This window comes from Oratosquilla oratoria, chromosome 33 (genome assembly GCF_046742065.1).
Source record: "Oratosquilla oratoria isolate Oo_2021 chromosome 33, ASM4674206v1, whole genome shotgun sequence".
NCBI classification, from domain to species: domain Eukaryota; kingdom Metazoa; phylum Arthropoda; class Malacostraca; order Stomatopoda; family Squillidae; genus Oratosquilla; species Oratosquilla oratoria.
The window spans coordinates 40,370,708-40,394,902 of NC_134809.1; the positions used below are offsets into that span (position 1 = coordinate 40,370,708).

General features: G+C 47.3%; 1 protein-coding gene across 4 annotated transcripts in view; it reads right to left on the reverse strand.

Annotated features, from left to right (window-relative positions):
- Window positions 1–2,789: 2,789 nt before the first annotated feature.
- Gdi (GDP dissociation inhibitor) overlaps window positions 2,790–24,195 on the reverse strand; it is a 76,291-nt gene continuing 54,885 nt past the window's right edge. The window contains exons 7-10 of one of the 4 annotated variants that reach the window (XR_012965714.1): window positions 20,350–20,461; window positions 10,077–10,221; window positions 4,432–4,695; window positions 2,790–3,770 (exon numbers count right to left, since the gene is read on the reverse strand). Coding sequence is in view for 2 of the 4 variants with exons in the window: in XM_076172823.1 (XP_076028938.1) it covers window positions 4,500–4,695; window positions 10,077–10,221; window positions 20,350–20,461 (453 nt within the window). In the remaining 2 variants the exon portion in view is untranslated. Of the gene's footprint in view, window positions 4,316–4,431; window positions 4,696–10,076; window positions 10,222–20,349; window positions 20,462–24,195 lie in introns of all 4 variants that reach the window. The other 3 variants (XR_012965715.1, XM_076172823.1, XM_076172822.1) reach the window with 3 other exon arrangements.

The window sequence follows — 24,195 nt, forward strand, 5'->3', positions numbered from 1 at the left end:
GAAGGGTGGGAGGGGTGTGGAGTGTATTTAGGGATGAAATGGGTGGGTGTTTTTATGCCTTTCCCTTTTTGGCTACCTCCCTTGGAAGGGGGAAAAAGCCTTGGTATATGTATGTATGTACTATTATCACTTGTATACCAGATCATTTTCTGGTGGAAGGTAAGTTGAGAGTGGAGGATAGATGTAGAAAGAGGAAAGGGACAAAAGGTAGGGAGGTGCTTAGAGTGAACTCTTTAAATGAAGAGGAAAAGGAGAAGGAGTACAAGAAGAAGCTGAAGGAGGAGTGGGAGGGAGTGAAGGATAGAATAGAGGTAGGCGTGGAGGAGTAATGGGGATGGTTCAAGGAGGGAGTCAGTGTGCAAAGATGGTGTGTGGAACAAGAAGAACAGGAGGAAATAGAAGGAAGGGTAGTGAATGGTGGGATGAGGAAATGAAGAAGGTTGTAGAAGAGAAGAAACGAGCTTACACAGATTGGTTACAAAATAGGACGAGGCAGCCATATGAGACGTACAAAGAGAAGAAAAGAAGTAAAGAAAAAGGTAAAGGAGGCAAAGAGGAGAGCAGATGTAAAATGGGGTAAGAGTATGACAAATTTTTGAAAGTAATAAAAAGATGTTTTGGAAAGAAATTAAGAGAGGACGAATCAAGTAGATAAGAAAAGGTAAAAGGTGCAGATGGAGAGATGATAATGGAGGAGAAGGCAGTAAGGGGAAGATGGGCAGAATATTTTAGGGAGTTGCTACATGTGAAGGAGGATAGGGAGGAAAAGATAGCTGCAGTGGGAAATGCTAAGAAAATGAGTGTGATGAGTGAGGAAAATGGAGGAGAAATAAGGAAGGATGAAGTGAAGGCAGCAGTTAAGATGATGAAAGCAGGTAAGGCACCTGGTCTGGATGGATGCCATGCACAATGTCTTAAAAAAGGAGGTACAGTGATGGTGGACTGGTTGGTGAGGTTATTTAATGTTTGCTGGAGAGAAGGTAGAGTGCCAGAGCACTGGAGGAGTGCTTGTATAGTTCCACTTTACAAGGGAAAGGGGGACAAGTGTGAATGTAGTAGTTTCAGAGGGATTAGCTTGTTAAGTGTAGTTGGGAAGGCTTATGGGAGGATCTTAATTGAGAGGATTAGGAGAGGAACAGAGGGAGTAATTGGTGAGGAACAGTGTGGATTTAGGACAGGTAGAGGTTGTGTGGATCAGATTTTTGTGGTAAGACACATGTAAGAAAGCTATAGGAAAGGGGAATGATGTTTTTTGGGCCTTTATGGATCTGGAAAAGGCTTACGACAGGGTAGATAGAAAGGCACTGTGGGAGGTTATGCGGATATACGGGATAGGAGGAAAGCTTCTGGGAGCTGTCAAGAGCTTTTATGAGAGTAGTCGAGCTTGTGTCAGGATTAGAAATGGAGAGAGTGAGTGGTTTGAGGTAAAGGTGGGACTTCGTCAAGGATGCGTTATGTCACTCTGGCTGTCCAACTTATACATGGTGGGGTGGTGCGAGAGGTAAATGCAAGGGTAGTGGGTCAGGGATTGGAGATGGTTAAAGAAAATGGAGAAAAGTGGGAGGTGAGCCAGCTGTTGTTTGCGGACGACACTGCACTTGTGGCAGGATCGGAGGGATTGAGGAAGTTGGTGGCAGAGTTTGGGAGTGTGATAGAAGAAAGCTAAATATAAATGTCGGTAAAAGTAAGGTGATGAGATGTACAAGGGGTGAAAGTGGCAGTAATCTGGAAGTGAGCATTAAGGGAGAGCAACTGGAGGAAGTGGATAGTTTTAGATACTGGGGTGCAAATGTGGCAGGTAAAGGTGGAGTGAAGGTGGAGGTGGAATGTAGATTTAGAGAAGTGAGTAAATGCCTTGGTGGATTAACAAGTGTAATGAGGAATAGACATTTGGGAATGGATGCTAAGAGGAGACTGTATGAAGGAGTGATTGCGCCAACAACACTGCATGGAGCAGAAACATGGAACATAAGAGGAAGAGAGAAGGAGCTTGAATGTGTTTGAGATGAAGTGTGAGAAGTATGATGGGGGTTACTAGGCTGGATAGAGTGAGAAATGAGGAGGTGAGGAGAACAGGGGTGGAAAGGGAGTTGGGAGATAGGGTTGATGAAAGTATTAGGATGGTTTGGACACATGGAAAGAATGAGCGAAGAAAGACTAGTAAAGGAGGTATGGAAAGCAGATGTTTAGGGAGTGAACATGAGGGGACGTCCTAGGATGAGATGGATGGATGGGGTGAAGGGGGCTTTGGGGAAGAGGGGAATGTCTGTTGAGGAAGGACGGGAGAGGACAGAAGACAGGGGTGAATGGAGAATGGTTGTATATGGAAGATGTTGTGATGCATGAGGTGGAATGGATGGGGGGTGAGGTAGTGTGTGTGAGCAAAATTTTGACGCAGCCCGAAGGGATTTCTCCCCGTCCTCTCCTTTATATGGGGGGACGGAGAGGGGGGGTTGCCGATTTAATGAAGCGGCCTTGCTGTGGATGTGCTGTGTCTTGCGACATCTTCTGACCCAGGGCAGTGGACAAGGTGCAGGGATGACCCGTCATCTAGGAGGTGCTAAGATGGGAGGGAGGGTGGAGGTGTGTGGAGTGTTTTCGGGGATGGAATGGGTGGGAATATTTTTATGCCTTTTCCTTTTTGGCTACCTCCCTAGTAAGGGGGAAAAAGCCTTGGTATATGTATGTATGTATACTTACCTTGATCTATCCTGACACTGCTGCATCCCTGTCCTAATTAAAAGCCATCATTTTGTCACCTATTATCAGGTATGAAATCAAACTTTACATATGGTTGAGATAATTTATAGATATCGTACATTTTTTTCCATGTGGCAGTCCTCCATCTTGAGCCATTATGCTTATACATGTGATTCAAAATATACCCAGCACAACCCAAGACAATCCTGGATTACAAAATAAAAGTCCGAGAAACTTGGAGGTTACCCTTTACTTGGAATGACTTACATAAGAAAGCATACAATCTTCAACTTGCATATCCCACAAAAGGAAAGCAGTGCACGAGTAGTTGTAGTAATAGCTTGTAGTTTAATAGTTGTAGAACTTTTTGGTTGCAGTTACAAAAAAGAATGGAATCTCAAACCATCTGAAGGACATAGGAGCGCCGATGAGTCATCAATTATGCCTTTCGCCGCCCGCTGATATGCTTTGTCCGCATGCCACCCGACCTATTGTGTGCCTCGTGCTCCAGTGTGTGGGTGTGTTTGTATGCGACTGCATCCACATGTGCACACACATAACTAATTCAGTGTGTTGGCAATGTGTGCAGGGCTGAGCGAAGCCTTCCTGTCACGCATCCACCTCAATCACTCGGCAACACAATGCCGATGCAGTGCCAGGCACATGCGCTGTGGTTAAGTGCCGAGATACTCGGAGATGCTGCTGCTACCACCCATCTGGGAGTGGGGGGAACCTTGCACCATTCCACCAAGCGCAGTGATTGCAATAATTAGCAATGTAATAGTAAACCACACAGTAATCAGCAGGAATGTCAAACATTTGGGGGAGGGGGGTTCTTTGCTATACAAACGTCTAGTACAAATGTCTTTACATCCTTACAAATTCAGTTAATGAACCAAGTACAGTTTGGACATTTAGTAGCTAGGTTGAGGATGCATCAACATAACACAGATTTGGGAGAGAGGGGGATGTTTCTGAGCTCTTTGTCCATATACATCTGGATTCCGAAGTTTAACTTCAAATCTTGTGGTATCCTTGTTTGCAAATGGCTGGTTCTTCAAGATATTAATCTGGTTAAAAGAAAAAAAAATAATAATAATAAAAAAAAAATTACATTATACTAATCACTGGACATACTTCCAACATATTAGACATGCAGCAACTAGGCACCAACCCCAAAGTAGACAAGGATAACACAAGGTTGTAACTGAACTCCTGAACCAGGCCTTCACAACAGGCAGAGCAAAAGTCAGGAGGAAAAGGAAACAAGCCAATACATCCAGACTGCCCTGACTGAGCTGGATGAGAAGCGCTACATCTCCTCTCAACTATGGAATAATTGCAAGACATTCTACCTCATTCAATAAAACTGCTTGTTGACTTGGGATGGTCACAATGCAAATAAATAATGCTGTGTGGTCATGCCCTCTCCCTTCCTCAGGACTGCACAAACCTTCAACCATGTCTTCAACACAACAGCTATGTGTGTTTATGTGTGGACAAAATGAAAGTAAAACCTAAAATCTTCAAGTACTGACTGCTTTGGGCCTAAGACGACCATATGCTTCATTCGGAAGACCCCTCATTTCTTTTTCCACATTTTCTCTGGCACATTCTACCCCGGAGAAAAAAAAAAAAAAAAAAAAAAAAAAAAAAAAAAATCTTAAAACAAAAACAATCTTTATATCAATTATTTCATTAAACAGATATTAGGGTGACTGGGGTGCTTACATAGTTTGCTCCACCATTACCTCGGCATACTCGTCTCCAACTTTTCACCCATCATACTCTCTTCATTTTTATGCTTCATCCTCACACAGTGTGTGCTTTACTTTGGAAAAGTCAAAGTCTTCACCAGTTCCCCTGTTGTAGATAGAAAGCACGTCCAGGCAAGTTGTTTCAAAGTGTGATGTGGCATCATAGGATTCCGAAATGAAAATCTGGCTCTCCCGACCGTCATCCAGGGGCTTGAAGATGTCCTGCCTCTCCACAAACCTGCAAAATTAATGACAAAACTGAATGGAGGGAGATAAGGAGAGAGAGATAGGAAGGGTGGGGAAAAATGTATTTATTATGCACTATGATTTACGGACATTTCTGGCTTTATGAGCAATCTCGAACTGCCATCACATGTCATTGTCAATATTGCTGTTGTTCCTGTTGCTTGCCAGCATTTCTATCTTCTGTAATTTTGCACTTCTGCCATGCATTTCTTTTAATATGTTGATTCAATTTGTACATACATACATACATATACCAAGGCTTTTTCCCCCTTCCAAGGGAGGTAGCCAAAAAGGGAAAGGCATAAAAACACTCCCACCCATTTCATCCCTAAATACACTCCACACCCCTCCCACCCTTCCTCTCATCTGAGCACCTCCTGGATGACGGGTCATCCCTGCACCCTGCCCACCGCCCTGGGTCAGAAGCAGTGTCGCAAGACATAGCACATCCACAGCAAGGCCGCTTCATTTAATCGGCGACCCCCCCTCTCCGTCCCCCCTTGCATATAAGGAGAAGACGGGGAGAAATCCCTTCGGGCTGCGTCAAAATTTACTCACACATACTACCCCACCCCCCACCCCCCCGCCCATTCCTCCTCATGCAATCACAACATCATCCATATACAACCATTCTCCACTCACCTCTGTCTTCCGTCCTCTCCCTTCCTTCCTCAACAGACATTCCCCTCTTCCCCAAAGCCCCCTTCACCCCATCCATCCACCTCATCCTAGGACGTCCCCTCATGTTCACTCCCTCCACATCTGCCTTCCATACCTCTTTTACTAGTCTTTCTTCACTCATTCTTTCCATGTGTCCAAACCATCCTAATATTCTTTCATCAACCCTATCTCCCAAATCCTTTTTCACCCCTGTTCTCCTCCTCACCTCCTCATTTCTCACTCTATCCAGCCTAGTAACCCCCACCATACTTCTCAGACACCTCATCTCAAACACATTCAAACTCCTTCTCTCTTCTTCTCTTATGTTCCACGTTTCTGCCCCATACAGTGCTGTTGGCACAATCACTCCTTCATACAGTCTCCTCTTCGCATCCATTCCCAAATGTCTATTCCTCATTACACTCTTTAATCCACCAAGGCATTTACTCGCTTCCCTCAATCTACATTCTACCTCCACCTTCACTCCACCTTTTCCTGCTACACTTGCACCCAAGTATCTAAAACTATCCACTTCCTCCAGTCGCTCTCCCTTAATGTTCTCTTCCAGTCTACTGCCACTTTCACCCCTTGTACATCTCATCACCTTACTTTTACCCACATTTATCTTTAGCTTTCTTCTATCACATACTCTCCCAAACTCTGCCACCAGCTTCCTCAATCCCTCCTCTGACCCTGCCACAAGCACAGTGTCGTCCGCAAACAACAGCTGGCTCACCTCCCACTTTTCTCCATTTTCTTTAACCATCTCCAATCCCTGACCCACTACCCTAGCATTCACCTCTCGCACCACCCCATCCATGTATAAGTTGAACAGCCAGGGCGACATAACGCATCCTTGACGAAGTCCCACCTTTACTTCAAACCACTCACTCTCTCCATTTCTAATCCTGACACAAGCTCTACTACTCTCATAAAAACTCTTGTAATAGTTATTTATATGAACGAGGAGAATGGAGAAACAAACATACGAGGGGAAAGCAGTTATTAAAACGAGAGCAGGTAAGGAACCTAGGTTAGATGGGTGTCATGCTATCTTCTAAAAAAAGGTGGTACTGTGATGGTGAGGTTGTTTAAAGTTCGACTAAAAGAGGGCAGAGTGCCAGAGGACTGGAGGTCAGCCTGTACAGTTCTGCTTTACAGGGGAAATGGAGACAATTGGGAGTAGTAGTTTCAGAGGGATCAGTTTGTTTAATGTACTTGGGAAGGCTTATGGGAGGGTTATGATTGAGAGGATTAGGAGAGGAACAGAGCGAGTAATTGGTGTGGTACAGTGTGGCTTTAGGACAGGTTGAGTGGATCAGATTTTTGTAGTATGGCAGATATGCGAGGAAGCTTTAGGAAAAGGCAAGGACATTTTTTTGGGTCTTTATGGATTTGGAAAAAGCTTATAAAAAGGTAGACAGGAAGGCACCGAGATATTGCAGACATATGGGATGGGAGGAAAGATTTTAAGAGCAGTCAAGAGTTTTTACAAGAGTAGTAAACCCTGTGTTATAACAAGAAATGGAGAGCAAGTGGTTTGAGGTAAAACATGGACTTTGCCAGGGATGTGTTATGTCGCCATGGCTGTTCAATTTATACAGAGGGTGGTGCAAGAGGTAAATGCAAGGGTAATGGGCTGGAGATTAGAGGAGATTGTATGAATGGGTGATTGTGCCAACAGCACCGTATAGGGCAGAAACATGGAACATAAGAGGAAGAGTTTAAATGTTCGAGATGTAATGGTTGAGATGATAGGGGTTACTAGGCTGGATAGAGTGAGAAACAAGGTGAGGAGAGTGGGGGTGGAAAAGAAGTTGGGAGATAGGGTTGATGAAATATTATTGGGGTGATTTGGACACATGGAAAGAATGATTGAAGAGAGATTAGTAAAAGAGGTGTGGAGTGGAAGACTGAGCTGGATGGAGTGAACATGAGGGGGCAACCAAAGATGAGATGGATGGATGGGGTAAAAAGGGTGTTGGGAAAGAGGGGAATGTCTGTTGAGGAAGGGAGAAGACAATATAGATGATGAGAATGACTGCATATGGATGATGCTGTGGGGGTGGGGGTGAGGGAGTATATGTGAATGATATTTTGACAGCCCGAAGGGATTTCTCCCCATCTTCTTTTTCTGCACGAGGGGACAGAGGCCTTGCTTGGATATGCTGCATCTTGCTGCATTGCTTCTGACCCTGGGCAGTGGGAGCGATATTGGGAAAACCCATCATCCAGGAGGAGCCAAGAAAAGAGGGTGATGGGGTGGTGATGGGAGTGGAGTATGTGGGGATGAAATGAGTGGGAGTGGAGTATGTGGGGATGAAATGAGTGGGAGTGGATTATGTGGGGATGAAATGGGTGGGAGTGGATTTATGTCCTCTGACTTTGGCTACCTCCCTTGTAAGGTGGAAAAAGACCTTTGTGTACATCTAGTTACATGGGGATAACTATAACTTTAAGATTCACATTTTTTATATTGTGCATATGACTTACATATACAAAGGGCATTTTCCCCCTTACAAGGGAGGTACCCAAAGTCAAAGGACATAAATCCACTCCCACCCATTTCATCCCCACATACTCCATTCCTATTCACCACCCCTCACTACCTCATTTCTTGCCTCCTCCTGGATTTTAGGTCATCCCTGCATCTTGCCCACTGCCCTGGGTCAGAAGCAATTTAGCAAGACAGCACATCCACAGCAAAGCAACTTCATTTAATTGGCGAACCCCCTCTCCATCTGCTCACACAGAAAAAGAGAAGACCGAGATAATTCCTTTGGGCTGCATCAAAATATTCACACACTCCCTAACCCCTTCCCATCCCCCACCCACTCCCTTCCATGCATCACAGCATCATCCATACACAACCATTCTCCATTCACCCCTATCTTCTGTCTTCTCCCTTCCTCAACAGACAACCCCTCTTTCCAAATGCCTCTTTTACCCCATCCATCCATCTCATCCTTGGTCGCCCCCACATGTCCACTCTATACACATCTGCCTTCCACAATTCTTTTACTAATCTTTCCTCACTCATTCTTTCCATGTGTTCAAACCATCCCAATACTTTTTCATCAACCCTACGTCCCAACTCCTTTTCCACCCCAGCTCTCCTCCTCACCTTGTTTCTAACTCTATCCAGCCTAGTAATCCCTGACATACTTCTCAGACATACTATCCCAAACAAATTTAAATTTTCTCTTCCTCGGTAACATTCTATATTTCTGCCCCATATAGTGCTGTTGGCACAATCACTCCTTCATACAATCTCCTCTTAGTATCCATTCCCAAATGTCTATTCTTCATTACACTTTTTAATCCACAAGGGCAATTACTTGCTTCTCTCAGTCTATATTCTACCTTCACTCCTCCCTTTCCCATTATATTAGTGCAAAAAACGAAGTGAGGAAGAGAGCAGAAATGGAAAAGGAGATGGCAGATAGGGCTGATCGAATATTATTCGGATGGTTTGGACACATGGAAAGAATGAATGATGAAAGATTAATAAAAGAGGTGTGGAAGGCAGAAGTGGGGAGAACGAACTTGAGGGGACAACAGGATGAGATGGATGGCTGGGGTGAAGGGGGCATTGAGGAAGAGGGAAGGTCTGCCAAGTAAGGAGGGGAAAAGGCAGGAGATAAGGATTGTGGAAAATGACTGTATGGATGATACTGACATGCAAGGGTAGGATGGAGAATGGTGGGGTAGGGGGTGCTTGTGTGCGAATGATATTTTCACAAAGCCTGAAGGGATGTCTCCCCACCTCTTTTTCTGCCTGAGGTGATGAAGAAGGGGGTTCACTGATTAAGTGAAGTGGCCTTGCTGTCTTTCATTTAATAGAGTGTAGTGTCATTGATGTTTTAAGGGGAGGGGTAGATGACCGTAGGTAATTGTTGTGGGGTGTTGTGTAAACACTTGTAGCATGTGTGAGGGACTCTACATTGGCACATGGGAGAGTCGTTACCTATCATAAGATAGTCATGTGAGGTGGGAATGTCGTGTTCTTAGGAATATTAGTGCAATTTCAAAACATTACAATGATGTGAGCACAACCACAGATGTGGAAGTTGACTACTTTAAGGTGGTTTGTTTGGCATTATTCCTAGTACTTTTACCACATGTTTAGCAATTCTGGTTGTAGAATTAGTATGTTAATGGTAGTGGACTGGAGGCCCTGAAAGATGTGTATGTTACCTTTGGAGCCACTTAATCAGTTTCTTTATTGTGAGGGATATCAACATGAAATGACACTCAGCAGGATACATACTTCAAGTGGATAGAAATTCAGATCTATGAATTCATCTTGAGGACAAGTGTGGCACATCATAAATCAAGCATGATTACATATGATGCATATGAGGATGATGAGGGAGGGGGAGGTTCTGGTTAATATATCGAGCAGTAAAACAAGGCATTGAAGAAGGATCCAGATCTTGTTGGGGACACTACTATATAACCTAAACAATAGCTGGACTAGGATCCATTACCCTTATGTTATTCCTACACAAAATAGTTGTCAACTGCCATACATTCATTTGTTTCCAGTGATATCCTTTTGTCAATAATGCTCTTCAGGTCACCCTCTCTCCCATTCTATAAATAGTTGTTTCTTTAATTCAGTCACTTGAAAGGATTTTGCTCTAGTTGATGCTCAATTACTTCAATTGGCTAAGCACACAATGGATTAAGATGCACACAGTTTCTACTTACATTTGTTTGATGGGTCCTAGCAAGTCCAGCCCTGCCTTGATTTCAGCTTCTGGGTTGTTTGTCTCCACTGTAGTGCTCACCATTGCCACAAACCAACCCTTGGCAGAAACTTGGTGTGTGTACGACACCAATGATACATAAATATCTGGAAAAAAGAAATAAATAGGATTAACCCAAATTGATCAATCTATTGCCCTAGTTCTCTATTTCCTGCAACTCATAGCCCCCCCCCTCCAAAAAAAAAGCCAATTCACTCCACATGTATGTTTACATTACAAAGGATTTCCTCTACAAGGGAGAGCCAGTGAAAGTATACTCTCCCCCATCCATCCCACTCCTATCTGTCACCCACGTCATTTCCCTTTTCTCATAGCTCCTATTACAAGGGAAAAGGGGACAAATATGAGTAATAGTTTCAGAGGGATCAACTTGCTTAGTGTAGTTGGGAAGGCTTATGGGAGGGTTTTCATGAGAGAATTAGGAGAGGAACAGAGGGAGGATTTGGTGAGGTACATTGTGGGTTTAGGACAGGTGGGGGTTGCGTGGATCAGATTTTTGTGAGAGTTTTAGGAAAAGGTAAGGAGGTTTTTTGGGTCTTTATGGATTTGGAAAAGGCTTATGACAGGATATACAGGAAGGCACTGTGGGAGGTATTGCAGATATATGGGATGGGATGAAAGATTTTAAGAAGAGTAGAGTTTTTACAAGAGTAGTAGATCCTGGGTTAGAATTGGAAATGGAAAGAATGAATTGTTTGAGGTAAATGTGGGACTTCACCAGGGATGTGTCATGTTGCCATGGCTGTTCAATTTATACATGGATGGGGTGTTGCAAGAGATGCAAGGGCCCTGGGCAGGGGATTGATCACGAGAGATTAAGTAAATTATTGACAGTTTGGGAAGGTGTGTGAAAGAAGGAAATGTGGGTAAAACTACATACATATACCAAAGGCTTTTTCCCCCCTTACAAGGGATTTTCCCCCCTTACAAGGGATTTCTCCCCGTCCTCTCCTTATATGCAAAGGGGGACGGAGAGGGGGGGTCGCCGATTAAATGAAGCGGCCTTGCTGTGGATGTACTGTGTCTTGCGACACTGCTTCTGACCCAGGGCGGTGGGCAGGGTTCAGGGATGACCCGTCATCCAGGAGGTGCTCAGATGAGAGGAAGGGTGGGAGGGGTGTGGAGTGTATTTAGGGATGAAATGGGTGGGAGTGTTTTTATGCCTTTCCCTTTGTGGCTACCTCCCTTGGAAGGGGGAAAAAGCCTTGGTATATGTATGTATGTATGTACAAGGGAGGTAGCCAAAAAATAAATGCAGAGAAACCACTCCCACCCATTTCATCCCCTACCTACTCCACTCCCCTCTACCCTCCCTCTTATCTTGGCACCTCCAGGATGACAGGTCATCCCTGCGTCTTGTCCACTGCCCTGGGTCAGAAGCAAGGTTGCAAGAGACAGCACATCCACAACAACGCTGCTTCATTAAATCTGCGACCCCCCTCTCTCCGTCCCCTCGTACAGAAAAGGAGAAGACGGGGAGAAATCCCTTCGGGCTGCATGAACATTTCTCATACATACTCCCTCACGCCCCCATCCCCCACCCACTCCCCCTCATGCATCACAGCAGCATCCATACACAACCTTTCTCCATTCACCCCTATCTTTTGTCCTCTCCTGTTCTTCCTCAATTGACATTCCCCTTTCCCAATGCCCCTTTTACCCCATTCATCAAGCTGGTGGCAGAGTTTGGGAGAGTATGTGATAGAAGAAAGCTAAAGATAAATGTGGGTAAAAGTAAGGTGATGAGATGTACAAGGGGTGAAAGTGGCAGTAGACTGGAAGTGAACATTAAGGGAGAGCGACTGGAGGAAGTGGATAGTTTTAGATACTTGGGTGCAAGTGTAGCAGGAAAAGGTGGAGTGAAGGTGGAGGTAGAATGTAGATTGAGAGAAGCGAGTAAATGCCTTGGTGGTTTAAAGAGTGTAATGAGAAATAGACATTTGGGAATGGATGCGAAGAGGAGACTGTATGAAGGAGTGATTGTGCCAACAGCATTGTATGGGGCAGAAACGTGGAACATAAGAGAAGAAGAGAGAAGGAGTTTGAATGTGTTTGAGATGAGGTGTCTGAGAAGTATGGTGGGGGTTACTAGGCTAGATAGAGTGAGAAATGAGGAGGTGAGGAGGAGAACAGGGGTGAAAAAGGATTTGGGAGATAGGGTTGATGAAAGAATATTAGGATGGTTTGGACACATGGAAAGAATGAGTGAAGAAAGACTAGTAAAAGAGGTATGGAAGGCAGATGTGGAGGGAGTGAACATGAGGGGACGTCCTAGGATGAGGTGGATGGATGGGGTGAAGGGGGCTTTGGGGAAGAGGGGAATGTCTGTTGAGGAAGGAAGGGAGAGGACGGAAGACAGAGGTGAGTGGAGAATGGTTGTATATGGATGATGTTGTGACTGCATGAGGAGGAATGGGCGGGGGGTGGGGGGTGGGGTAGTATGTGTGAGTAAATTTTGACGCAGCCCGAAGGGATTTCTCCCCGTCCTCTCCTTATATGCAAAGGGGGACGGAGAGGGGGGGTCGCCGATTAAATGAAGCGGCCTTGCTGTGGATGTACTGTGTCTTGCGACACTGCTTCTGACCCAGGGCGGTGGGCAGGGTGCAGGGATGACCCGTCATCCAGGAGGTGCTCAGATGAGAGGAAGGGTGGGAGGGGTGTGGAGTGTATTTAGGGATGAAATGGGTGGGAGTGTTTTTATGCCTTTCCCTTTTTGGCTACCTCCCTTGGAAGGGGGAAAAAGCCTTGGTATATGTATGTATGTATGTATGTATGTATCATCTCATCCCAGGTTGCCCCCTCCTTCCACTGCCTTCCACACCTCTTTTACTAGTCTTTCTTCACTCATTCTTTCCATGTGTCCAAACCATCCCAATACTCTTTCATTAACCCTATCTCCCAACTCCCTTTCCAACCCTGTTCTCCTCCTCACCACCTCATTTCTCACTATCTAGCCTAGTAACCCCTATCATACTTCTCAGGCATTTCATCATCACATTCAAACTCCTCTCTTCCTCTCTTTATGTTCCATGTTTCTGCCCCATACAGTGTTGTTGGCACAATCACTCCTTCATACTATCTCCTCTTAGCATCCATTCCCAAATGTCTATTTCTCATCAAACTTTTTAATCCCCCAAGGCATTTACTTGCTTCTCTCAATCTACATTCTACCTCAAACCCAACTCCTCCCTTTCCTGCCTCATTTGCACCCAAATATCTATAACTATCTACTTCTTCCAGTCTCTCTCCCTTAATACTCACTTCCAGTCTGCTGCCACATTCTCCCCTTGTACATCTCATCACCTTACTTTTACCCAATTCTATCTTCAACTTCCTTCTTACACACACCTTTCCAAACTGTCACACTCTTAATCCCTGCTCTGATCCTGCCACAAGCGGTCTTCAGCAAACAACAATTGGCTTATCTTCCACTTCTATTTTCTATAACCATCTCCAATCTTTGACCCTCCTATCCCATTTCTGCAATACATCCCACAGTGCCTTCCTGTCTACCCTATGCACAAGCCTTTTCCAGATCCATAAAAGCCCAAAATACATCCTTACCTTTTCCTATAGCTTTCTCACACGTCTTACCACAAAAATCCGACTCTACACAGCCCCTGTCCTAAACTCAAACTGTTCCTCACCAATTACTTCCTCTGTTCCTCTCCTAATCCTCTCAAACAAGACTCAGAAGCCTTCTCGACTACACTTACCAAGCTGATCCCTCTGAAACTTCTACATGCACACTTGTCCCTTTTCCCTTGTAAAGTGGAACTATACAGGCACTCCAGTCCTCCGGCACTCTACCCGCTCTAAACAACCTCGCCAGCCAATCCACCACAACTGTACCTCCTTTTTTCAGACATTCTGCATGGCATCCATCCAACCCAGGTGCCTTACCTGCTCTCCTCATAACAGCTGCCTTCAGTTCATCTTTCCTTATTTCTCCTCCACTTTCCTCACTCATCACGGTCATTTTCTTAGCGCTTACCACTACAACTGTCTTTCCCTCCCTATCCTCCTTCACATTTAGCAACTCCCTAAAATACTCTGCCCACCTTCCTCTACTTGATTCACCTCTTACTTTTAAGTTGTTTCCAAAACATTTATTACTTTCAAAATTTTGTCATACTCTTACAACATTTCACATATGCTCTCCTCTTTGCCTCCTTTATCTTATGCTTTACTTCTCTTTTCTTTGTACCTCTCATATGATTATGAAATTCTGCTTCTCTTCTACACCCTTCTTTGCTTCCTTATCCCACCACTCACTACCATTCCTTCTATTTCCTCCTGTTCTTATTCCGAACACCATCTTTGCACACCTTATGACTCCCTCATTGAACTGTCCAGGGTATTGGCTGCATGTTATTGTGGCAAACTCCCTCCTTGAACTGTCCAGGGTATTGGCTGCATGTTATTGTGGCAAAGTAACATGCAGTTGATACTTTAGGGTCTATCGGGTGCCCCTACAGAAAGCACACATTTTGTCTGTGATAGAGAAAATGTCTGTTCCTCTGTTACACTGTTCCCCAACCCCTTGTTACATTCCTGTACCATTTCTCTGAATATTCATTTCCTTTTTTTGCCTAACCCTGTGGTGGGGAGAAAGAATGCCACCACGAAGTCTTCCCACTCAAGTTGTATGATGCAAAAAAAAAAATGGGACAGGGATAGGACTAGGAATCCTGCTACCTGTAGCCCCAAAGTGTACATTTCTAAAAAAAAAAGTAAAAGTATAAGAGGGTCTAGGAGTTTCCCAACCAGTACCCTAAGGTTTGGGTGTTTTAATGTGCTTGGATGTGGTATAGACGGGAGTAAAAAGGAAAAGATAGGCAGTATGTTTGAGAAGAAAGATGGATATATTGGCAATGAGTGAAACTAAGTTGAAAGGGAGGGGCGAGTGAGAGTTTGGCAGTGTAGATGGGAGGTTCTCAGGAGTGAAGAGAGGACAAGGGAGAGAAGGGGTGGCTATAGTAAGTGAAGAGATAGGTAAGTGTGTAGTGGAGTGGAAGGTTTCTTCAAGGTTAATGTGGATGAAGGAGAAGCTGGTAAGGGATATGTGGGTTTTTGTAAGTGCATATAGGCCTGGTAGTGAGAAGAGTGTAGAGGAAAGGGAGGCTTTTTGGATGGATTTAAATGAGTGCCTAGAGGGATTAGGGAGAAATGTCAATGTAGTTGTATTGAGAGACCTTAATGCTTGGGTAGGAAATGAATCAATAGATGGAGTGGTTGGGAAGTATGGAGTTCAAGAAAAAATTGTAGTGGCGAGTTGATGGTGGAGATGTGTCTTGAAAGAGTTGAGGATAGCAAATACAGGATTTAGGAAGAAAGTAAAGCATAAGTACACACAGGAGAGGGTGGTGGATGGAAGGGTGGTAGAGTGTTAATGGACTATATAGTGGTAACCAGGAGTATAGTAGGAAGAGTTGGGGATGTACATGTTCCAAAGGGAAAGAGTGGGGGAATATCAGATAATTTTTTGGAAAGTAAGTTGAGAGTGGAGGATAGGTGGAGAAAGAGGAAAAGGGCAGAAGGTAGGGAGGTAATTAGAGTGAACTGATTAAACGAGAAAGAAAAGTAGTAGTATAAGAAGCTAAGAGAGGAGTGGGAGGGAGTGAAGGATAGAGTAGAACTAGGAGTGGAGGAGGAATGGGGTGGGTAAAAAAATGTAATTAAAGGTACAAGAGGAGAGGATGTCAGCAAATTTAAAGAGATTATTAAGAGACCAAAGGAATTTGATATCTTTAGATATTTGGGGCAAATGTGGAGTGAAAGGAAGGAGTGGAGGTAGAATGTAGATCAAGAGAACTAAATGCCTTGGTGGATTAAAGTGTAACGAAAAAAAAGACTTGGGAATGGATGCCAAGAGGTGATTGTATGAATGGGTGATTGTGCTGACTGCACTGTATAGGGCAGAAACATGGAACATAGAGGAAGAGATTAAATGTGTTCGAGATGAAATGCGTGAGAAGTATGGTAGGGGTAACTAAGCTGGATAGTGATAAACAAGGTGAGGAGGAGACCATTGGTGGAAAAGGAGTTGGTAAATAGGGTTGATGAAAGTAATGGGATGGTTTGGATACACAAAAAGAATAAGTGAAGAAAGATTAGTAAAAGAAGTGTGGAAGGCAGAGGTGGATGGAGTGAACATGAGGGGGCAACCAAGGACAAGGTGGATGGATGAGGTAAGAGGGGCGTTAGGAGAGGGGGGCTGTCCATTGTGGAAGGGAGAGGACAAAAGATAGGGGTAAGTAAAGAATGGTTGTGTATGAATGATGCTGTGATGCATAGAAGGGAGTGGGTAGGGATAAAGTATGTGAGAATGATATTCTGACACAGCCCTAAGGTATTTCTCGTCTTCTTTTTCTGCTGTGGATGTGCCGTGTCTTGCTCCATTGCTTCTGATCCTGGGCAGTGGGCGAGATCAGGGATGACCTGTCATCCAGGAACAAAAAGTATGTGGGGATGAAATGGGTGGGAATGGATTTAGGCTTTTGACTTTGGTTACCTCCCGTGTGAGGGATAAAAAGCCCTCGGTACATGTATGTACATAACTCCTCATGAATAAAGGGTTATCCCTATTTCCCAGGTCAGAAGCAATGCAGCAAGACAACTTATCTAGAGCAGTGGATGTGTCACAAGCTACTCAAAAGATTTTGTAATTATCTGTAGTTCTCCCCATCTTCTCTTTCTACATGAGGGGACGGAGGGAGGGAGGGGGGGGGGGGCAACTGAATGGTGTGGCCTTGCTGTGGATGTGTTGTGTCTTGCTGCATTGCCTCTGACCCTGGGCAGTGGGCGAGATGCAGGGATGACCAGTCAGGAGCCAAGAAAAGAGGGAGGGAAGGGTGGTGAATGGGAGTGGGAAGGGTGGTGAATGGGAGTGGGAAGGGTGGTGAATGGGAGTGGAATGTGTGGGGATGAAATGGGTGGGAGTGGATTTTTGCTTTTTGACTTTAGCTACCTCCCTTGTAAGGGGGGGAAAAAAGCCTTTGATATACACATGTACAAAAAGGTGAGGAGCCTATGGCAGGAGACACACCACTGTGGCCAAAGCAGCTACTTTTGCCCTATGCACTTGGACTGTTAGGTTAGGTAACAATCACTGCTGGGAAAGTGCAGGATTAAAACCATAATTATGCAAGTATGAGACCAGCATGCTTCGAATTATGCTTCCAGCACACTCTTGCATGAATAAAGGAGAGTGCAACCATAATTACCATTTCTAGCTTCCCTTACAGTGAACCAGCAGCCTTATGATGACTGGTAACAATATTGTGCTGCCTGGGTATGGCTAGGGTGAGGTAGCAAGACCAGTTCTGTCATGCACTGACAATTGCATATGGGGCAGTTCCTGTTACCAAGCCTATTCAATGTTGGTATGATCTTAATGATGACGACCTGAATACAGTTATATCAGTGTGGTTCTTTCTTCGAGGGATTTTTCTGCACAGCTAATGTCTGAGAGAGATTTGATGGAGAATCATTTGATTGTTGGTCCTGGAGTGTTTGTTTTGTTACACGAGTGTGAATGCGTTTTGGTATGGATATGTTGTGTGGTACAGATGGAAGGTTGCTGAAGATGATTGGGGGCAAAAAAGGAAGAGGACCAATTATTGGGGGCATAGAAGGAAGAGGACCAATTATTGGGGGCATAGAAGGAAGAGAACCAATTGGGGGCATAGAAGGAAGAGGACCAATTGGGGGCAAAGAAGGAAGAGGACCAATTATTGGGGGCAAAGAAGGAAGAGGACCAATTATTGGGGGCAAAGAAGGAAGAGGACCAATTATTGGGGGCAAAGAAGGAAGAGGACCAATTATTGGGGGCAAAGAAGGAAGAGGACCAATTATTGGGGGCAAAGAAGGAAGAGGACCAATTATTGGGGGCAAAGAAGGAAGAGGACCAATTATTGGGGGCAAAGAAGGAAGAGGACCAATTATTGGGGGCAAAGAAGGAAGAGGACCAATTATTGGGGGCAAAGAAGGAAGAGGACCAATTATTGGGGGCAAAGAAGGACGAGGCCCCAGAATTGGGGGCAAAGAAGGAAGAGGCCCAATTATTGGGGGCAAAGAAGGAAGAGGCCCAATTATTGGGGGCAAAGAAGGAAGAGGCCCAATTATTGGGGGCAAAGAAGGAAGAGGACCAATTATTGGGGGCAAAGAAGGAAGAGGACCAATTATTGGGGGCAAAGAAGGAAGAGGACCAAGTATTGGGGGCAAAGAAGGAAGAGGCCCAATTATTGGGGGCAAAGCAGGAAGAGGCCCAATTAGTGGGGGCAAAGAAGGAAGAGGACCAATTATTGGGGGCAAAGAAGGAAGAGGACCAATTATTGGGGGCAAAGAAGGAAGAGGACCAATTATTGGGGGCAAAGAAGGAAGAGGACCAATTATTGGGGGCAAAGAAGGAAGAGGACCAATTATTGGGGGCAAAGAAGGAAGAGGACCAATTATTGGGGGCAAAGAAGGAAGAGGACCAATTATTGGGGGCAAAGAAGGAAGAGGACCAATTATTGGGGGCAAAGAAGGAAGAGGACCAATTATTGGGGGCAAAGAAGGAAGAGGACCAATTATTGGGGGCAAAGAAGGAAGAGGACCAATTATTGGGGGCAAAGAAGGAAGAGGACCAATTATTGGGGGCAAAGAAGGAAGAGGACCAATTATTGGGGGCAAAGAAGGAAGAGGACCAATTATTGGGGGCAAAGAAGGAAGAGGACCAATTATTGGGGGCAAAGAAGGAAGAGGACCAATTATTGGGGGCAAAGAAGGAAGAGGACCAATTATTGGGGGCAAAGAAGGAAGAGGACCAATTATTGGGGGCAAAGAAGGAAGAGGACCAATTATTGGGGGCAAAGAAGGAAGAGGACCAATTATTGGGGGCAAAGAAGGAAGAGGACCAATTATTGGGGGCAAAGAAGGAAGAGGACCAATTATTGGGGGCAAAGAAGGAAGAGGACCAATTATTGGGGGCAAAGAAGGAAGAGGACCAATTATTGGGGGCAAAGAAGGAAGAGGACCAATTATTGGGGGCAAAGAAGGAAGAGGACCAATTATTGGGGGCAAAGAAGGAAGAGGACCAATTATTGGGGGCAAAGAAGGAAGAGGACCAATTATTGGGGGCAAAGAAGGAAGAGGACCAATTATTGGGGGCAAAGAAGGAAGAGGACCAATTATTGGGGGCAAAGAAGGAAGAGGACCAATTATTGGGGGCAAAGAAGGAAGAGGACCAATTATTGGGGGCAAAGAAGGAAGAGGACCAATTATTGGGGGCAAAGAAGGAAGAGGACCAATTATTGGGGGCAAAGAAGGAAGAGGACCAATTATTGGGGGCAAAGAAGGAAGAGGACCAATTATTGGGGGCAAAGAAGGAAGAGGACCAATTATTGGGGGCAAAGAAGGAAGAGGACCAATTATTGGGGGCAAAGAAGGAAGAGGACCAATTATTGGGGGCAAAGAAGGAAGAGGACCAATTATTGGGGGCAAAGAAGGAAGAGGACCAATTATTGGGGGCAAAGAAGGAAGAGGACCAATTATTGGGGGCAAAGAAGGAAGAGGACCAATTATTGGGGGCAAAGAAGGAAGAGGACCAATTATTGGGGGCAAAGAAGGAAGAGGACCAATTATTGGGGGCAACGAAGGGAGAGGACTGACTGGGGACAATGGTGGAGGGAGATTAGGTGTGGGTAAGGGTCCAGGCTGTGGTTGGGAGGGTGGGAGTGTGGTTATTAGAGGGGAGGTAGAACATGTCCAAGTGTGTATTTGTTTGTGTCTGCAAGTGTTGTACAAGTGAAGTGGGCCCAGTTTTTGTGTAAGTTGCATTGAACTGAGCCCTTTGTCTGCTCATGATGTTGGGTTTGGAGGATGTTGGGCATATGTATTTTGTGGTGGGTTCAGGATTGCTTTACATCTACAGCTAATAGTAGAAGAAGAGGGGCGAGTGCCGGAAAAACACTCCTCAGTGCAGAAAAATGTAACAGTGCATGTTGTAAAAAGATTGTGGTACTCACCCAGGTGACCGAAGCCCCCCCCCAATCCCCTGGGGATAAGTGCCACCTGGATAGAACAGGTGGCCAGGGATGTTTGATGCAGTTTTGCCCCCAACTCTTGGAGTTGCGAGGTCCCCCCATGACAAAAACAGTACCATGCATGTTCACATCATGAACTATAATCCCCTTTCATCCTATTAAACAGAATAAGCATGCTAGCCATACCTGAATTCCTGTTGACCTGCTTCTGGGGAATAATAATCTGTGTCGAGAGAGCATCCTTGGTATTGGGGATGGGGTGGTCCAGAAGGCAAATAGCACGTATCACTTCCCCAACCTGATGACAAAGCACGAGCAAAGGAAAAATAAACATTTATTGGATGAAATCTCTTAAATACCGATTCATATTGTGAGATTACAACTTAAAACACCCTACTCTACCACACCTTATAAATACAATTTTAATAGCTCAAGTGTAAAAGAGGATGAAAAGGTTAAGGGGGACAGGGAAGGGAGGGTAAGAGGAGGGGGAATGGAGAAGAAAGGAGGGGAGAGGGCCAAGGGGAAGGTAGGGGGAGGGAGAAGGAGAAAGAAGGGGGAGGGAGGAGAAAGAAGGGGGAGGGAGAAGGAGAAAGAAGGGGGAGGGAGAAGGGGAAAGAAGGGGGAGGGAGAAGGGGAAAGAAGGGGGAGGGAGAAGGGGAAAGAAGGGGGAGGGAGAAGGGGAAAGAAGGGGGAGGGAGAAGGGGAAAGAAGGGGGAGGGAGAAGGGGAAAGAAGGGGGAGGGAGAAGGGGAAAGAAGGGGGAGGGAGAAGGGGAAAGAGGGGGGAGGGAGAAGGGGGAAAGAAGGAGGAAAGAAGGGGAAAGAAGGGGAAAGAAGGGGAAAGAAGGGGGAGGGAGAAGGGGAAAGAAGGGGGAGGGAGAAGGGGAAAGAAGGGGGAGGGAGAAGGGGGAGAAAGGGGAAAAAAGGGGAAAGGAGGGGAAAGAAGGGGAAAAGGGGAAGAGGGAAAAGAAGGGAGGGAGAAGGGGAAAGAAGGGGGAGGGAGAAGGGGAAAGAAGGGGGAGGGAGAAGGGGAAAGAAGGGGGAGGGAGAAGGGGAAAGAAGGGGGAGGGAGAAGGGGAAAGAAGGGGGAGGGAGAAGGGGGAAAGATGGGGGAGGGGAAGGGGAAAGGGGACGGGAGAAGGGGAAGAAGGGGGAGGGAAGAAGGGGAAAGAGGGGGAGGGAGAAGGGGAAAGAAGGGGGGAGAGAAGGGGAAAGAAGGGGGAGGGAGAGGGAGAGGGGGAGGGAGAAGGGGAAAGGGGAGGGGGGGAGAAGGGGGAGACAAGGGGAGGGAAGGGGGGAAGAAGGGGAGGGAGAAGGGGAAAGAAGGGGGAGGGAGAAGGGGAAAGAAGGGGGAGGGAGAAGGGGAAAGAAGGGGGAGGGAGAAGGGGAAAGAAGGGGGAGGGAGATGGGGAAAGAAGGGGGAGGGAGAAGGGGAAGGTAGGGAGAGGGAGAAGGGGAAGGTAGGGAGAGGGAGAAGGGGAAGGGAAAGGGAGAAGTGAGAAGGGATGGGGAGGGAGAAGTGAGAGGGGATGGGGAGGGAGAAGTGAGAAGGGATGGGGAGGGAGAAGTGAGAAGGGATGGGGAGAGAGGGGAAGGGATGGGGAAGAGGGAGAAGGGATGGGGAGGGAGAAGTGAGAAGGGATGGGGAGGGAGAAGTGAGAAGGGATGGGGAGGGAGAAGTGAGAAGGGATGGGGAGGGAGAAGTGAGAAGGGATGGGGAGGGAGAAGTGAGAGGGGATGGGGAGGGAGAAGTGAGAAGGGATGGGGAGGGAGAAGTGAGAAGGGATGGGAAGGGAGAAGTGAGAAGGGATGGGGAGGGAGGAGAGGGGAAGGGGGAGAAGAAGAGGGGGGAGGGAGGGGGAAGGGAGAAGGGGGAGGAGGGAGGGGGAAGGAGAAGGGGAGGGGGAAGGAGAAGGGGAGGAGGGAGGGGGAAGGAGAAGGGGAGGAGGGAGGGGGAAGGAGAAGGGGAGGAGGGAGGGGGAAGGAGAAGGGGAAGGGGAAGGGGAAGGGGAAGGGAAGGGGAAGGGAGGAGGGAAGGGGAGGGGAGGAGGGAAGGGGAAGGGAGGAGGGACGGGGAAGGGAGGAGGGAGGAGGGAAGGGGAAGTGAGGAGGGAGGAGGGAAGGGGGAGGGAAAGGGGAAGGGAGGAGGGGAAGGGGAAGGGAGGAGGGAGGGGAAAGGGGAAGGGAGGAGGGAAGGGGAGGGGGAGGGACAAGGGAAGAGAAGGAGGGAAGAGGGGAAGGAGGAGGGAAGTGGGGAAGGAGGAGGGAAGAGGGGAAGGAGGAGGGAAGTGGGAAAGGAGGGGAAGGGGGGAGGAGGGAAGGGGGAAGGGAGGGAGGGAAGGGGAAGGGAGGAGGGAAGGGAGGAGGGAAGGGGAAGGGAGGAGGGAAGGGGAAGGGAGGAGGGAAGGGGAAGGGAGGAGGGAAGGGGAAGGGAGGAGGGAAGGGGAAGGGAGGAGGGAAGGGGAAGGGAGGAGGGAAGGGGAAGGGGAAGGGGAAGGGGAAGGGAGAAGGGGAAGGGAGAAGGAGAAGGGGAAGGGAGAAGGAGAAGGGGGAGGAGGGAGGGGGAAGGAAGAAGGGGAAGTGAGAAGGGGGAAGGGTGGGGAAGAGTGGGGAAGAGGGGGAGACAAGGGAAGAGGGAAAGGTGGGGAAGAGGGGGAGACAAGGGAAGAGGGAAAGGTGGGGAAGAGGGGGAGACAAGGGAAGAGGGAAAGGTGGGGAAGAGGGGGAGACAAGGGAAGAGGGAAAGGTGGGGAAGAGGGGGAGACAAGGGAAGAGGGAAAGGTGGGGAAGAGGGGGAGACAAGGGAAGAGGGAAAGGTGGGGAAGAGGGGGAGACAAGGGAAGAGGGAAAGGTGGGGAAGAGGGGGAGACAAGGGAAGAGGGAAAGGTGGGGAAGAGGGGGAGACAAGGGAAGAGGGAAAGGTGGGGAAGAGGGAAAGGTGGGGAAGAGGGGGAGACAAGGGAAGAGGGAAAGGTGGGGAAGAGGTGGGGAAGAGGGGGAGACAAGGGAAGAGGGAAAGGTGGGGAAGAGGGGGAGACAAGGGAAGAGGGAAAGGTGGGGAAGAGGGAAAGGTGGGGAAGAGGGGGAGACAAGGGAAGAGGGAAAGGTGGGGAAGAGGGGGAGACAAGGGAAGAGGGAAAGGTGGGGAAGAGGGAAAGGTGGGGAAGAGGGAAAGGTGGGGAAGAGGGAAAGGTGGGGAAGAGGGAAAGGTGGGGAAGAGGGAAAGGTGGGGAAGAGGGAAAGGTGGGGAAGAGGGAAAGGTGGGGAAGAGGGAAAGGTGGGGAAGAGGGAAAGGTGGGGAAGAGGGAAAGGTGGGGAAGAGGGAAAGGTGGGGAAGAGGGAAAGGTGGGGAAGAGGGAAAGGTGGGGAAGAGGGGGAGACAAGGGAAGAGGGAAAGGTGGGGAAGAGGGAAAGGTGGGGAAGAGGGGGAGACAAGGGAAGAGGGAAAGGTGGGGAAGAGGGGGAGACAAGGGAAGAGGGAAAGGTGGGGAAGAGGGGGAGACAAGGGAAGAGGGAAAGGTGGGGAAGAGGGGGAGACAAGGGAAGAGGGAAAGGTGGGGAAGAGGGAAAGGTGGGGAAGAGGGAAAGGTGGGGAAGAGGGGGAGACAAGGGAAGAGGGAAAGGGGGGGAAGAGGGAAAGGTGGGGAAGAGGGAAAGGTGGGGAAGAGGGAAAGGTGGGGAAGAGGGAAAGGTGGGGAAGAGGGAAAGGTGGGGAAGAGGGAAAGGTGGGGAAGAGGGGGAGACAAGGGAAGAGGGAAAGGTGGGGAAGAGGGGGAGACAAGGGAAGAGGGAAAGGTGGGGAAGAGGGGGAGACAAGGGAAGAGGGAAAGGTGGGGAAGAGGGGGAGACAAGGGAAGAGGGAAAGGTGGGGAAGAGGGGGAGACAAGGGAAGAGGGAAAGGTGGGGAAGAGGGGGAGACAAGGGAAGAGGGAAAGGTGGGGAAGAGGGGGAGACAAGTGAAGAGGGAAAGGTAGGGAACAGGGGGAGACAAGTGAAGAAGGGAAAGGTGGGGAAGAGGGGGATGACAAGGG